Source organism: Nilaparvata lugens, chromosome 7 (assembly GCF_014356525.2).
Source record: "Nilaparvata lugens isolate BPH chromosome 7, ASM1435652v1, whole genome shotgun sequence".
In the NCBI taxonomy this organism is placed as follows: domain Eukaryota; kingdom Metazoa; phylum Arthropoda; class Insecta; order Hemiptera; family Delphacidae; genus Nilaparvata; species Nilaparvata lugens.
In genome coordinates this window covers 8,684,291-8,699,669 of record NC_052510.1, presented here as the reverse complement: position 1 = coordinate 8,699,669, position 15,379 = coordinate 8,684,291, and the positions used below count along the sequence as shown (strand labels likewise).

General features: G+C 36.6%; 1 protein-coding gene across 3 annotated transcripts in view; it reads left to right on the top strand.

Moving 5' to 3' along the window:
* LOC111055014 (loricrin-like) overlaps positions 1-15,379 on the top strand; it is a 43,653-nt gene that overhangs the window by 27,302 nt on the left and 972 nt on the right. Inside the window, exons 3-4 of one of the 3 annotated variants that reach the window (XM_039433616.1) lie at positions 12,443-12,673; positions 12,704-14,515. In XM_039433616.1, the coding sequence (XP_039289550.1) occupies positions 12,443-12,673; positions 12,704-13,890 (1,418 nt within the window). In that variant the 3' untranslated portion in view covers positions 13,891-14,515. Of the gene's footprint in view, positions 1-12,442; positions 14,516-15,379 lie in introns of those variants that run through there. The other 2 variants (XM_039433615.1, XM_022342156.2) reach the window with 2 other exon arrangements.

Sequence of the window (15,379 nt, the reverse complement as noted above, 5' to 3'; positions counted from 1 at the left end):
AACAGTTGTTAACTGGCAACTAAATTAATAATTTTGTCAGGTTGGCATTAAGTTGAGTTGACTTTGTTAGGTTGGCACCAAGTTGAAGATTTAAATGCATTTATCGCGGAAAAATTGATTGGGCACTGCTACTTCAATCCTGGGAAAATTATATTACTAGCGGTCAGGCTCGCTTCGCTCGCCATATCCGTTTAGCCAGCCGTTTAGTCTGGACCCCCGACTGGATTGCCCTAGCATTATGATATAAATGTCCAAATGAAAAATGCAGGCGAGCGAAGCGAGCCTGCTGATCTCATTCTTGGACGATCCAGTCGGGGGTCCAGGGGGCGGAGCCCCCTGGCTAGACTGATATGGCGAGCGAAGCGAGCCTGACGGCTAGTGTAATATATTTTTGTTTTCTATCCAGTTTCTCAACCTTCAAAATTCAAAGTTTCTGTTGTTTTTGAGTGAAAAAGCATTAAATTTCAAAAAAGTGGAATCATAACCTCATTTCGGTTTTTTAAAATAATATTATAAAAATTTGGGAGAGAAATAGTACAAGGAGTATGCTTAGTTTTTCTCTCCCATTCAGTGCTTTCTTGTAAAAATTAGAATAATAAATAAATACCATTGCTAATCAAACACTGCCACTATAACGTGGACTTCACTATAGAACATTCCTTGATAATTTAATTGTAATTAGCAATTTCACTCATGTGGTTATTGCGAATTATTATTGTGGCTGCGAATACCATTGTCCAGGGTGCAAAGCACTAAAACATTCCTGAATAATTACTAGTAATTAGCAATTACACTCATGAACTCCTATTAAACCAGACAGGAACGAGAGAAAACTTCATTATTCACATGTTGTACAGTGTGCTTTTACTTTTCTTGAGAATGTTAGTGCATACTAGACATAATTTTATTTCTGTGAATGACATGAACGGCTATCTGCCCTACTGCGTGAGGCATAGTGAATGTGCATGTTCACTTTCGCTACTGTGCAGGTAAACAACCGATATGACATGACCATGTAACCTACTAAAATGTTATGGACTTTCATTTACCTCATAAGTGCAAAATGAAAAGTATTCCATCAACATAATATTGTAACAATGTAGTCTTTCTCTAGTCAGTGGTTTTTCATGTTTGTGGAAACATTTGTGAACTATTCATGATAAGAATCAGAAATGATATTCCGCGTTGAAGTCTTTATTGATGACTAGCAGGTAACCCGTGCTCCGCAATGGTCTAATTAAAAACTACAAACTGAAAACTCGAAGAATTTAGAATAGGCCTATAATCATCCTCGGTAAATTGAGAATCTATATCTGAAATTTTAAGTTAATCTGGCTAGTAGTTTAGACGTGATGATGTGTCATTCGAGAATTCACTGTCCCGTACGTGATTAAGCCGATTATTTCCTTCATTATTATTATACAAAGATAGATTTGTTTCAACTGTAGTAGAGAAAAATATTTTACTATGAAGAGAGGATGTTTGCAGATACAGTATAACTCTTCATGGAGTTTGAAACTCACCCACTTTTCTGTTCAAATAATAATTGTTGGGCAATATTTTATCAGAATTTTATTCTTATTTAACTATCCTGAATACAATCTAGTACGTTGATTTATCGACAGAGTTGGTGAAAATTATGAAGACGGCTTAATATTTCTTTTCCAAGGATAATAAATAAATACCTTATGCAGACCTTATAATTTGAGAATATGTTTGATATTAAATAAAAATATAATTGAAATAGCTACTTTTCTGTGCCTTCAAAATGTTGGCCCACCATTTTAAATCCAATTTTCTTTTAATGGGAAGGATGTCATGTTATACATCATTCGGATACAGAATTTCAAGAGAGAATGAATCCGATGGAAATTAGCACAGATGAGTGCAACGTTGTCAAATAAGAGTAGATCAACGTTGTTCACAGCAAATTGTAGATGAGAATTTATAAAATTGATATTTTTATAATACACCTGAAAAATTGACAAAATATTTTTTCCAATAAAGATAGATTTGTTTCAACAGCTGTAGTGGAGAAAAATATAGAATTGAAAAAAGTTAACAAGCACTCAAGAGTTGACTGGTTAAGGGTACTCAACTTTCAACTGTTCCAATTTCCATCGGAATATTTTCGTGCGGTTGACTATATAGTAGGTAGGGATCTTGATTCAGTTTCAAGAAATAGGAACAAACAATAAATTATTTGTGATTAGTTGAAGTGACTAGTTTTAATAAGAGTTTTAATAAAAATCTACAATAAAAACGTCCTACTTCCTAATCATCATTTCACTTTCCTCCTCTTCTTCTCTTCTTCTTCTTCTTCTTCTTCTTCTTCTTCATAACCGTAAATCCATCTTCAACAGCTCATCTATCATCACTACAGCCTGCAGAGAATGCAATGCTCTTCCAACTCACATGGTCTTTTCTACGTCTCTTTCCCTCTTCAAAATAGATTACATGCACACTTGCTTGGGGTTGATGAGTGATCAGTGCTTATCGCCTAATTCTAATCAATCAGAATTATTTTCTTTCCATTGTGTATTTCAATTGAATAGTGAAGTCCTAATTAAGTCTCCAGTCCATTATTATTTTGTACTTTTCTTACACATATATAGTTATTGCATTATTTATATTCTATTTAGTCAATATTATTCTAAGTCATATCTTTATATTTGGCGTGAATTATATTATATTTATAATTTCTGTATTATTATACAGAATATCATTATATTCTGTATTATTATTATTTTTGTTATGCTACTTATAATTTCTGATTTAAAATATTTTGATGTGCAATGGGTCTGTACTCTGTCTAAACCTAGCACAAAAAAAACTCCTTCATCTCCTTTTCCCTCTTACTTTCTTCACCCGGTGCTCTTATTCTGGTACCGATTGTGGTGGCACTGTGGTTAAGCCACGACCTTGGCCTCACAAAGCCAATGATGGCGCGACTTCTCTTTCTCTTTCTTTCTTTATTTCCTCCTCCTCCTCCTCCTCCTCCTCCTCCTCCTCCTCCTCCTCCTCCTCACCCTCCTCCTCTTCCTGCTCCAGCATCCTTCGCTGTCCTCAGACTCCCTATACAGCTTTCTCCGGTCAGCACAGTTTCGTGTGTAAATTGTGCGCCCTTCCTTTCACCGAGTAAACATCGCTGACAATATATCCTCCAGTCTTCCTTCTCTTTCTTTCACTATCCTCCTTAATTTTTCTGTCTCTCACACTCTCTCACTCTCCTCCTCCAATCTCCTTCTTTTCTTGTCACTGGTAAACATCAGCATCACACGCCCACGGCTCAACCACCCCCTTCCTCCCCACAAATAACCTACTGCAGCAGCAGCCTTCTTTTGTTACGCCTGTGTAACCTCGTTTTCGTTTGGGAAGAAGAAGATAAAGAAAAACAGATACGGAAAAAGGCTCTTCTGCTGCCGGCCGGCTTTTGATTCGACGCCAATAATGTAACAACTATTTAATAATATAATTATTATTATAAAAATGTTTGTATGAATTCATTATTTAGAAAAATAACTATTAGCTGGGAGAATACCATAAAAAATCTATAATATTATCAGCCAGTAGGCAGGAAAGATGTTAGCAGGCCACGAAAGTGGTACCAATAATAGGACATTTTTCTGGTTTATTTGAATAATTACCTAGATGTGAGTTGGAACAGCCCCTATAGCCCCTATAGACTAATCCTTGTTCGTAAGAAATTGAAGAAGACTTATTTTGAGTAGCCAGAGGAAAATGTATCACTTTGCAGTCGACCGCACGAAAATAGTCTTCAAAGGTCTTAATCTGAAGAAAATTGGAAGAAGCTGATTCGCTCCTCAAACCCCCCCCCCCTCCAGCACACATAGTCGTTGCCAATTCGTAAGGTGTATTATAAAAATATCAATTAACTCTTATTTACAATGAGCTGCATGAGGAATACGTTGATTATCTCTAATTTAGCAACATTGCATGTACTCTCACTGGACTATTTTCGCGCGGTTGAATATAATACAATAATTCCCTCAGTGTAGCATTTTGTATACGCAACAATTTCCTAAACACGCAATAGGAAATTGTTGCGTATACAAAATGCTACACTGAGGGAATTATTGTATTATATTCAACCGCGCGAAAATAGTCCAGTGAGAGTACATGCAATGTTGCTAAATTAGAGATAATAGAGATATGCTCAGTCAGCTGTTGATGCATTTTGAAGAATTTCGATGAGAATCAGATTAGTTCCTTGGAGAAATTAGGGCTTCTTAATACTGTATAATTCCAAACTATAGCTTCTTATCCCATCTCCAATTGAGGCTTCTTCTATCTCCCAACAAGGATCCATATTTTATCTGTAGTGTTATCAAGTTGATGTGTTATCTTACGTTGATGGAACGTGGTTGGTGGGTCATACAGAGTTAGTTAGAATTATCGAGACGGTCATAAGGATTGTGATATTCAGGTCACAAGCATAATTTGACAGTAGGCTACCCTTTAGAATTACAGTGCATCCTTCGATAACCCGAGTAAACCTTAGAGTAGTAGCCAAGTAGTACACATTTTATATTCTACAGACACAATCACAAATCAATTTAAAGTTTTCTTAAAATGTTATAGTCTTCCATCTTCCATGTTTTTCTTAAATGTTTTCAATTTCTTGTTATAGTCTGTGCAAACCCTTATTGCAGTATAATTATTATTTCTGCTACTGCAGACATTGACAAGTGGGTTAACAGCTAGATGGAAATTCGATGAGAACTACTATCCAAAAATTAGTTGCCAGGCAGGGGAATCGAACCCGGAACCTCCCAATTGCCAGTCAGGAATGCTTACCCTTACACCAAACTGACAATCTCTGGATAGCTGCGCTCATTTTATACTTCGTATACTACGTACTTTTATACTTCATATCCAGAGATTGTCAGTTTGGTGTAAGGGTAAGCATTCCTGACTGGCAATTGGGAGGTTCCGGGTTCGATTCCCTGCCTGGCAACTAATTTTTGGATAGTAGTTCTCATCGAATTTCCATCTAGCTGTTAACCCTGTTATCAATGTCTGCAGTAGCAGAAGTCTTCGGGGTGATTCACAGCATTTATTTAAGATTTTCGTTGAATAATAATTATATATTAATTAGCATTTGAATAAATGCATTCTCTATTTAATTCCATCTGTAACCTTATTGCAGTATTGCTCTTATGGAGTACAGTTCTGCAAGATTTCATAGAATCCAGAGAGCCTGTGAGCTAATTGTGTGAGAGAAAGAGTAAAAAAGGGAGCAAAAGCCATTTTTATAGACCCAGAATAAAAACGGCAACAGTGTGATCCTTTTGTTGTATCGGAGTAACATGAGCCATGAAGTTCCGTATTGAAAACTGTGGTTTGCTCGAAGTTTAGTTGATAATTCAAAAGTGTAAGTTCCCTTCATCCTCTAGGTAAGGTGAGAAGTACTTGGTTGATTATTTGAAATTGGAGAAACAATAAAAGCGCTACAGTACAAAAGGGAGAAGGAATCAAGAGAAACGAGAAGTTGAAAATAAGGAAGAGAGAGAAGAAGGAGAAATTGTTGTTATCGGGAAGGAAATTGGATGTAGAGAATGGAGGAAGGAAAGCGAGAGAAAGAATAGAGAAGTGAAGGAGTTGATATTAAGGTCTGTATTTCTCCTTAAACTATTTCTCCAGCTCCAATAGATAAGTTGGAAACAAAGAAGACAAAGAAAAATTGAAAAATTGTTGTTATAGGGAATGAAATGAGATGAGTAGAGAATGGAGGAAGGAAAGAGCAAAAATAAAGGAGTCGAGTTTAAGGCACTGTAGCTCTTTCTCCAGCTTTAACTACAGTCGGGCGACAGCGAAATTTCGCGATACGAAAACCAAACAAGAATCTGTACAGAGTGAACACGACTAGGTCATCCTATAGCTGCAGTCATCTCGATTTCGTCTGTTCTTCCACCCACTCTTCTTCCTTTGCCGCTAACAAGAAGAACAACAACAAGAAGAAGAAGAAGAAGAAGAGAAGAAGAAGAAGAAGAAGAAGAGAAGAAGAAGAAGAAGAAGAAGAAGAAGAAGAAGAAGAAGAAGAAGAAGAAGAAGAAGAAAGCGAAAGAGACCAACAAGGAAAGAATCTGTAACTGACTGAGGAGGCATCGTCTGTGATCTAGTTGGTAGTTAGTATCGGCCCATATTTAGTGAGTTACACGGGTGCTCCAATAGTTATAATCTCTTCAAACTATCAGCATCGGTTGAATGAGTAGCATTGGTGCAACTGATACGAAATGCCGCCAGTTTAAAGTGAATCACACCGGAGCAGGCTTGCCTTTGTTGATGCTCTACTAGACTCTGAACTTTACCCGATCATTGCTATGCGGCAAAAGTGGTACATTTAGAATGCTAAGATGAATTCTTCAGTAGTGACTCTCCATTCCGTAGAAAGCACTAGTGTTTTTTTTAGTATTACCATGGAGAAAATATAGCGAAAGTAGATATCCCATGTCTTTTATGTTCCAAATTTCAAGCCGATTTTCTGTTAACTCAAGTCGATTACTGTCGACTACTGACTTCTATTTCTGTTCTGTTCTTCTGTTTTTTTTAGTATTACCATGGAGAAAATTTAGCGAAAGTAGGTATCTCATGGTGTAGGTCGTATATGTTCCAAATTTCAAGCCGATTTTCTCTTAACTCAAGCCGATTACTGTCGACTACTGACTTCTATTTCTGTTCTGTTCTTCTGTTGATTTTTAGTATTACCATGGAGAAAATATAGCGAAAGTAGATATCCCATGTGTAGGTCTTTTATGTTCCAAATTTCAAGCCGATTTTCTGTTAACTCAAGCCGATTACTGTCGACTACTGACTTCTATTTCTGTTCTGTTCTTCTGTTTTTTTTAGTATTACCATGGAGAAAATATAGCAAAAGTAGATATCTCATGGTGTAGGTCTTTTATGTTCCAAATTTCAAGCCGATTTTCTGTTAACTCAAGCCGATTACTGTCGACTACTGACTATTATTTCTGTTCTGTTTGGGTGAGAGTGTAAGAACGGCACAGTATCAGTGACTACCAGCGTCACATAGCTTCACGAAAAAACATCTACTTTAGTGAGGTCCACGTTATAATGGCAGTGGAGAAAGATAGGAGAGAGAACTATTCATTCTAAATTCAAAATTCCTAGCTCATATATATTTTTGGACAGAACTTTGAACTTTAACTTTCCTCAGTAAGAACATAACCTATTTTTTCGGACATTTTATTATTTATCAAAATTTGGGAACAGAATAGTTTTGGGCTATGCCTGTTGTTCTATCCCGATCATATTCATATGATTTGTAATGATATCAACAAATAAATAAATAAATAAAACGTTGCCGATCCAATGTCTTCTCAAAGACGGTAGCTGATACAGGTTTATTGATGTAATATTAACGGTTCATTCTCGTTTAAAATAATCAATTCTATTTTATTAAGCAAGAAATTATATTTTTCAATAATTTCATAATGAATTTCCATAATGAAGATGAAATATTTTCTTAATTGATTATTAATTTTACATTGTTAAAAGACGATTTGGTAACAGAGCAAAGCGAGAAAGAGATAGAGCTACCCGCTTTGTTGAATGATAGTCAAGGATAGCAATACCATTGCTAATCAAACACTGCCATCATAACGTGGACCTCACTATAGGACTTTCAGCTTGAGTTAACAGTGAAATTTGGAACATAAACGCTCTGTACCTTGGATTATATTTTTACGCTATCATTTCTCTATGGTGAAACTCCAAACTGTTACCAACTCTCTTATAAACAACACACCAATGCTTCCCATTTCACCAATATTGATAGTTTGCAGTCAATCCCACTATATCTAATTATTATTAAACGAAAATCCCAATTAAATGCTGTAAATCACCCCGGAGACTTCTGTTACTGCAAATTTTGACAACTAACAGGGTCAACTATATTTGATGCATTCTTAAAACTGTCAGAAATCCTCATAAATAACATCAGAAGCTTTCCATTCAACTAATGCTGCCAGTTTGAAGTAGATCTCACCACAGTTCACTCCCTCTTGAGATTTACTTTAAACTGTCAGCATTGGTTAAATGAGAAGCATTGATGTTATTCATAAGGAATGCTGACAGATTAAAGTGGACCTCACTATACTATAGTGAGGTCCACGTTATAATGACAGTATTTGATCAACTTTGGTTTTGCTATCCTTGTCTATCATTCGACAAAGACGGTGGTACTATCCTTTTCTGGGTCCACAACGATGAAAATTATGTTTTTGACAGTGTAGAAATATAATTAGTTGATGCAGAGAATCGGCAGCTATTCTTCTATTTTTTGTTTAGTTGAGAAGTTGATATTGTGGTAATTATTCATGACATTTCTTAGTCTTTTTCATTCAATCACTATTCTTCTATCTTTATTCACTGCCATTATAACGTGGACCACACTATAGACACTTCCTTAGGCTTATTTATAAACTTGGCCATTGCTTATCGTAGTAGAAAAGTGGTGGAATCTATTCTAGTACCTGATTTACATACTACATGCATAGATTTCATGGTAGATGTAGCGTGAAATGAGGTTTAAGCTGGATTAAAACATGGAGAACTCTACAATAATCGGTGTAAGAGATTTAATCCGGTATATGTGGATCTGGGTCGTGGAGGAAGATGTAATTTAATTACAAGTTGTTGCTGTGTACAAGGATCAAGGTTGAAGGGAAAATTACTTGATTCTAGAATGAAATTTGAAGAAAGTAGATGATTTTGATCACTATAAAATAATGTAACTTGTGATGATGGGTAGAGGATAAAGGAAAAATTGAAAGTTAATTCTGTTTACTTGGAATATAAATGTGGTAGGCCTATAGACTATGGTATACAGTAAGCGAAGAGTTGGTATGCAACTGAAGAGAGGTTAGAAGAACGAAATACATTCCCATGAAAACTGGAATTGGTGTAACATGAAAGACTAAGGCCCGGTTTCACAAAAGCCGGTTAAATTTTAATTGTGATTAATTTCCATAGAACCAATCAGAGAAGACGTTTTTGAAAAGACTGCTTCTCGTGAAATTGATAAGCATTGAAATTTAATCGGCTTTTGTGCAACCGGCACTAATTAAATTGAAGAACGCACCTCATCTCATTCCAATGGAAAATGTAGAGATGAATGACACTGAAAGTAAAACGCAATGATAAGGAATTGGAGAGAGCATGCTGTAAAATTCATTGCATAAATGAGGAAAGAGCGAATATCAAAGAGGAACAAGAAATTAATATTACTATTATGAAGGAATGGAAACAATGGAAAATCGTTATAGTGTTATTATGTTAATAAATGACCAAGTACTCACATGGTGGTGGAAAAAATTATTTTTGACAGGAGCTATGAGTAAAAATTTCGAGATAAAATACGGTATTTTCAATGAGTGGAGAGAGCTAGTCAAAATCTTAGTGCACTGCTACTGCACTGCTACTGCACTGTATAATATTTTCCTCATGAATAAGAAAATTATTACTGCTTTAAAAACAGTTATTATTATTGACTTGTTGGCAATTGTTTTTGATTTCTTTAGGAATCTGGAACCAAAAAGTTCAAATCATCCAGATAATTGACAGAAATATGTATCATACCAGACAAAATTTGAATGTCATGATCACTACTTTCCTTAACAATGGAGCAGCCGAATTTGGCAGCACTAATAATACTGTACATTGTCTTCCTATAGCCGGTCAAACTGCCAAAAGAAATAGGACAAGAACGAATGCTCTCTTTTTGCACTTTCTCTCTCTCACTCCCCCCGTCTATCTCTCCTCTACTATCTCTTTCTTTGAAAATTTCCCAGTGAATCTGCCTTGTGTGCCGAAAACGATAAACGCTTTTTTCGTTGTCCTGAAAATGAAAAATTAGAATTTTTGACAAGACGCTGTGACATACTTTCACAGCTCCACGTGGGAGTAAAACTCTCTTTCTGTTCCATTGTTAGCAGCTGATACAATATTTCTTGGGGTCATAAAACAATATGATATTTTTTATTATCAGCCTTGGCTTCAATCTCCAAAACTCATTCTTCTAGTGTGCGAAAAAAAATGGAATAAACTCAGTTTCAATCATGAACTTCATAGAGACTCATCCTCAACAGTTGAAACGCTGAACTCGATTCACATCGCACCTACAACGAAAAACTTGGTATGAATATAGTCATAGATTGCCTCTATCCAATACTTGGTGGGGTTTGGAGAGTAATCAACCAAGAAAAGAGGATGGATTGAATGATACTGGAAATATTATACACTTTTCTGACGAAATAAGTACATTCAGAGGATGGATTGAATCATACTGGAGAGATACAATTTCCTGATGGAATACATTCAAAGACAATGTGTTAATTTCAAATTTCGGTATATTGAATGTCGACTACTCGATTAATTTTCAATACTCCCGTGAAGTTTGAGATTAAATACGAGCAAGTCCAATCCATGATCCAATCATGCAATCTTTCTCCAATTGTGGATAAGATAGAAGACGATTGAAGGAATATACACAAACACATATCCAACCCACTTTACCTGTAGAAGTGTCTGATCCTTTGGCTGTGAGGCATTGAATTCCTCAAGGCTCTGTTTTGGGACCTCTTGTAATAAACTGAAGCATATTGAATCTTTGTTTCTCAATAATAATTTAGCATAAACTCATTATGATAATGAGTTTGAATCTAAATTCAGACTCTCTTGAAAGAGTCTTTCTATCTTCAAAATTGAAATAGAGCCTTTCGACAAATCAGCATCATTCTTTCTTTATCCATCTCCAGTTGAATAAATGAATCTTCTCTCACTCCAGCTGTTTCATTTTTATGTTTCAATATTTACTCCCATCCTTGACCGCTGGCGCCAAGATCGAGTTTCTTACTTTTTTATTTTCTCTCTCTCTATCTCTCTTTAGGTCCGGCGTCCTAATTTCATTGTAGTCCATCATTCTCACTTCCCAACAAAGAAAGGAAAGCTGTAATGTTGTGTTGCTGCTTCACATTTTCGTAGTACAGTTAATAAATTTTGAACTTTTTTCAAATCTTACCTTGAATAATTTTTCGAACTTCTACCAATCCTCATAGCGGAAGAAAAGAAATTGGGCATTCATTGATGTATTATAAGATATCAATTCTCCACATTTAGATGACGGTTTTGTTGAGGCTTGACCTTTTCAAATATCTCAATTTCTATTGAGATATTGTATTCTCAATTGTATTCTAATATTGTATTTCTATCCTATTGGATAGAAAAGTATTGAATGACACACTAGTACATGATACTACCGAATCAATCATGGAAAATATCAAGGTGACTTCATCATTATTGAAAGAAAATAAACATTCCTTCATATAGGTACCTCCGCTACTAAACTCGTGACGACAGAGAAAACATTTAGAAGGAAATCTGATGGAATCTAATCTTAAAAAATCGCAAACTTCACAAGAATTATTCTCTTCTTTATCTGTAATAATATTAAGTTTCTATCATCTGGAGGATAATATACCAGTATTACAACATAATCTCAAAATCATTCTGAAGGATAGAAGTCATTTTCATGTGATTTCAATGATTTGCAATCGTGTTGCTAGTTTATTATCTTGCTGAGGAAATTACTACCTGAAAATTCAGAATTAATAATAATGATTAGTAGCCCACTTAGTAGTAGTGCTCAATCTATGCAAATGCGTTGTATTGTTCATAGATTTCTTCCATGTAGTGGTTTATTATTGTAGTTTTTATTTATTGTTTAATAGTTTTGTATTCGTATTTTTTTTCCAACTACCTGTTCATCATTCTCCAATTATTAGTAATAACTTACTCTTTTGAGATACGAATATCAATAACAAACCTGTTAATCATTCTTCTATCATATCATTCACAATACCTTACAACTCTTTTGAGATCAAATCAAATCAAAGTTTATTGATCAAAAACAATTACAATACAAATTTGAATACTATAACATTTAATACAAGTAAAACAAAGAAGTTTCATGCAATGAATAATTTCTTAAAAGGCATAGATAATTAAATTATAATAAATACATTTATTTCCCTTAAAAAATACAATCAAGCAATTAAAACATAAAAAGTACAAAATATCTTCAATAGACTTATGAAAAAATATGGAATTTAATTCTATTGGAAATTAACCTACTCAACTATAGGAAACCCATGTACTAGAGTAGTAGTCCAGTCAATATAGACATAAAAAAGGGGATGTGCTTGCAATTTACACTGCAGCTCCGATCCTCCAATATACTATTTGGGCACACAATTCAATGAATACACCCCTCTATAAATGATATGTGTTGAGGTATAAGCTATTAGTTGCTTGTTGCGTGTTATAATTACTATTTTAAAACTATTTAGATACGAATATATTTCTTGATAACGAATAAACTAATTGACTTCCGTTTTTTCAGCATACGGTGTACCAGAGAGCGGAGGCTATGAGGACTACAGCGGGGACTTTGAGTACAGCGGATCAGCTGGTGCCGGTGGGGGAGGGGGTCACTCAGCAGGGGGCGGGGGAGGAAAGGGCTACTCCAGCTATGCGTCGCCAACCGGCTCCTACAAGACCATAGGAACAGCTGCTCACGGCGGAGCTGGATATAATTCCTACAGTTCTGGGGGCTCCGGTGGAACTGGAGGACATTACAGCGGAAGTGGAAGTTCCGGCGGACATTACAGCGGAAGTTACAGCAGTGTTCCCGCCTACAGCAGTGGTGGACATGATGACAGCTACAGCGGCGGAGCCGGCGGTTACGCGGGAGGCTACAGCGGCGGAAGTAGCGGAAGTGTGGGCTTCAGTGCACCCAGCTCCTACAAGGGATCCGGCTCCTACAGTGTGGGATCCAGCTACAGCAGCGATGCCCACGGAGGGTACAGTGTACCAGGAGGAGACTACGGGTCTAGCAGCAGCAGTGGTAGCTACAGTGGAGGGGACAGTTTGAGCCACGGGAAACCATCCTACTCATCCGGGGGAGGATATCATGGTTACTCCGGTGGTGGAGGTTACTCAGGAGCAGGGGGATACTCGGGAGGATCCAGCTATGAAGGCAGCGACTTCAGTGGAGGTCATGGAGACTATGCTCCGGGGTACAGTGGGGAAAGTCACGGAAGTGGAGGGTACTCAGGAGCAAGTGGAGGGTACTCAGGAGCTAGTGGAGGCTACTCAGGTGGTGGCTACAGTGGTGGAGCACCCTACGCTTCAGGACATGGGCATGGCAGTCATTCATACTCCGGTGGTGGACCTTCATACTCCGCTGGACCTTCATATGCTGGTGGACATTCATACTCTGCTGGACCATCATACTCCGGTGGTGGACCTTCATACTCCGCTGGACCTTCATACGGAGGGCACTCGTATTCAAGTGGTGGACCTTCATACTCTGCAGGTCCTTCATACTCGTCCTACTCCTCAGGACCAACCTACAGCAAAGGCCCCTCCCCCTACGTCTCAGGCCACTCCTACCATGGCGGACCATCCCCTTCATACATCAGCAGCCACAAACCAAGCTTCATCAGCAGCAGCAAACCCTCGTTCTTCTCCGGAGGCGGATACAGCAGCGGAGGCCCGCCCCCACATTTCTTCAGCGGAGGTCACGGAGGCGGCGGTTCATACTTGAACTCAGTCTCCAGTCACGGCGGTTACTTGAGCTCGCCACCCCACCACGGCTTCAGCTCGGGTCACGGTTACTTCTCCAGCAGTCACGGCTATCCCAAGGGTTACAGTGGAGGTGGACTCTATTCGGGACTGGGCAGTCTCAAGGGGCACAGCTTCCTTGGAGGTGGTTACGCCAGCTCGTTTAAGGGATTCAGCGGACTGAAGGGAGCAAGTCTACATGGTAAGCATGCTGCTAGTAAATAGACCCAGACTTGAGACTACAATTTGTAATGTACATTTTGACCAATGTTCCTAGATTAACATCAACTGTATCAATCCTTATTAATAAATTGCGAAGACATTACTCAATGATAACTTCTTGAAGTAATTACTCATTACTCAATGACTTGACTGAGAATTTGTTGACAATGAATCTATTTCATGCTCTCAGGGGTCACAGCTTCCTTGGAAGCTGACTTTGCCAGCTCGTTCTTCTCCCATCTTAATCAATCTGTCTTATGCCTTTTTGAAGACTAGTATAATAATTGCCAACAATATTTCAAAGTCTGGCTGATTTTTGTAACCGCTCCAATTATTTGAAAATAATCTCCAATTGCATATTCACTGCAATGATATCTTCAAATTTGATGAGAATCCAATTATAACTTAATAATTTGATACGGTATTTCAAATTATTACTTCTCAGTTGTTTATACCAGTTTATACTACTGTACTCTTAGATCTACTCTTGAGTAGTTACAGTCATCATTGTTCAAATAGCATTTTGTTAAATCATAGGCATAGTGCGATGAAAACTGTCGTTGACTGAGAAAACGTTCTCATTGATAAATGCAATAATGTTTTCCTATTGGTAAATTATTACGGTATATCTTATCTAATATTATTATTGTTTATAGAATTATATATTATAGAAGTTTTCTCTGATTTCTAGTTAGTCTTTTATTTTCATTAAGTTAGGTACTTTTCTCATTATCATTCTAGTTTATTATACTACTTGATTTGAAATATTTAGTTTGTGAATACTTGAAAAATCATTGGAAAGTAGAAGGAAATCGCTCTACTGTACTTCTTTGAGTTAAAATACTGTATAAGAATATTCTAGATTCTGTCATGGTTTCTGTTACCAGTAATGTGAATGACTAAATCTTGATGAAATAGGATGTTCTCAATAAAAGTTACAAAAACATCGTACTTATATATTTATTACAAACATATTAACAACATAATATCAACAACATTTTACAAGTATTTACAACAAGAGCAGAGCAAATGGGCTTTGCTGCTCCATTGAGTTTGTCAATAATTTATTATAAATTAATAACATTTTGTGACTGTACGTCAAATAATACTGATCTAACACTCAATCTGCAAAGCTAACTCACAATTAATGAGTAATCACATACGGTAGGCTAATACCAAACTGATATCATGCTTTTTGCAGAAAACATAGAAGTTCTTTGGGTTTTCATCACTTGAGAAGTGTTTAACGCATTTGATAGCCAATAAATCCATTTTGAGCTCCTCTTCATTGATATTTCTTTCAGTAATAACCTGAAAAATACAATTTAAATGTGAAGAGTACTGCGGACTCAATTCTCGTTAGTTTGTCAGATTGTTAAAGATTAGTTCAGATTGTTACCTTGTTAATGTTCTTTTATAGTACAATACAAATTTCTCACAAAGTTTTGTTATCACCCTTATACTAGAACACATTCAGCGTAATTTATCAATT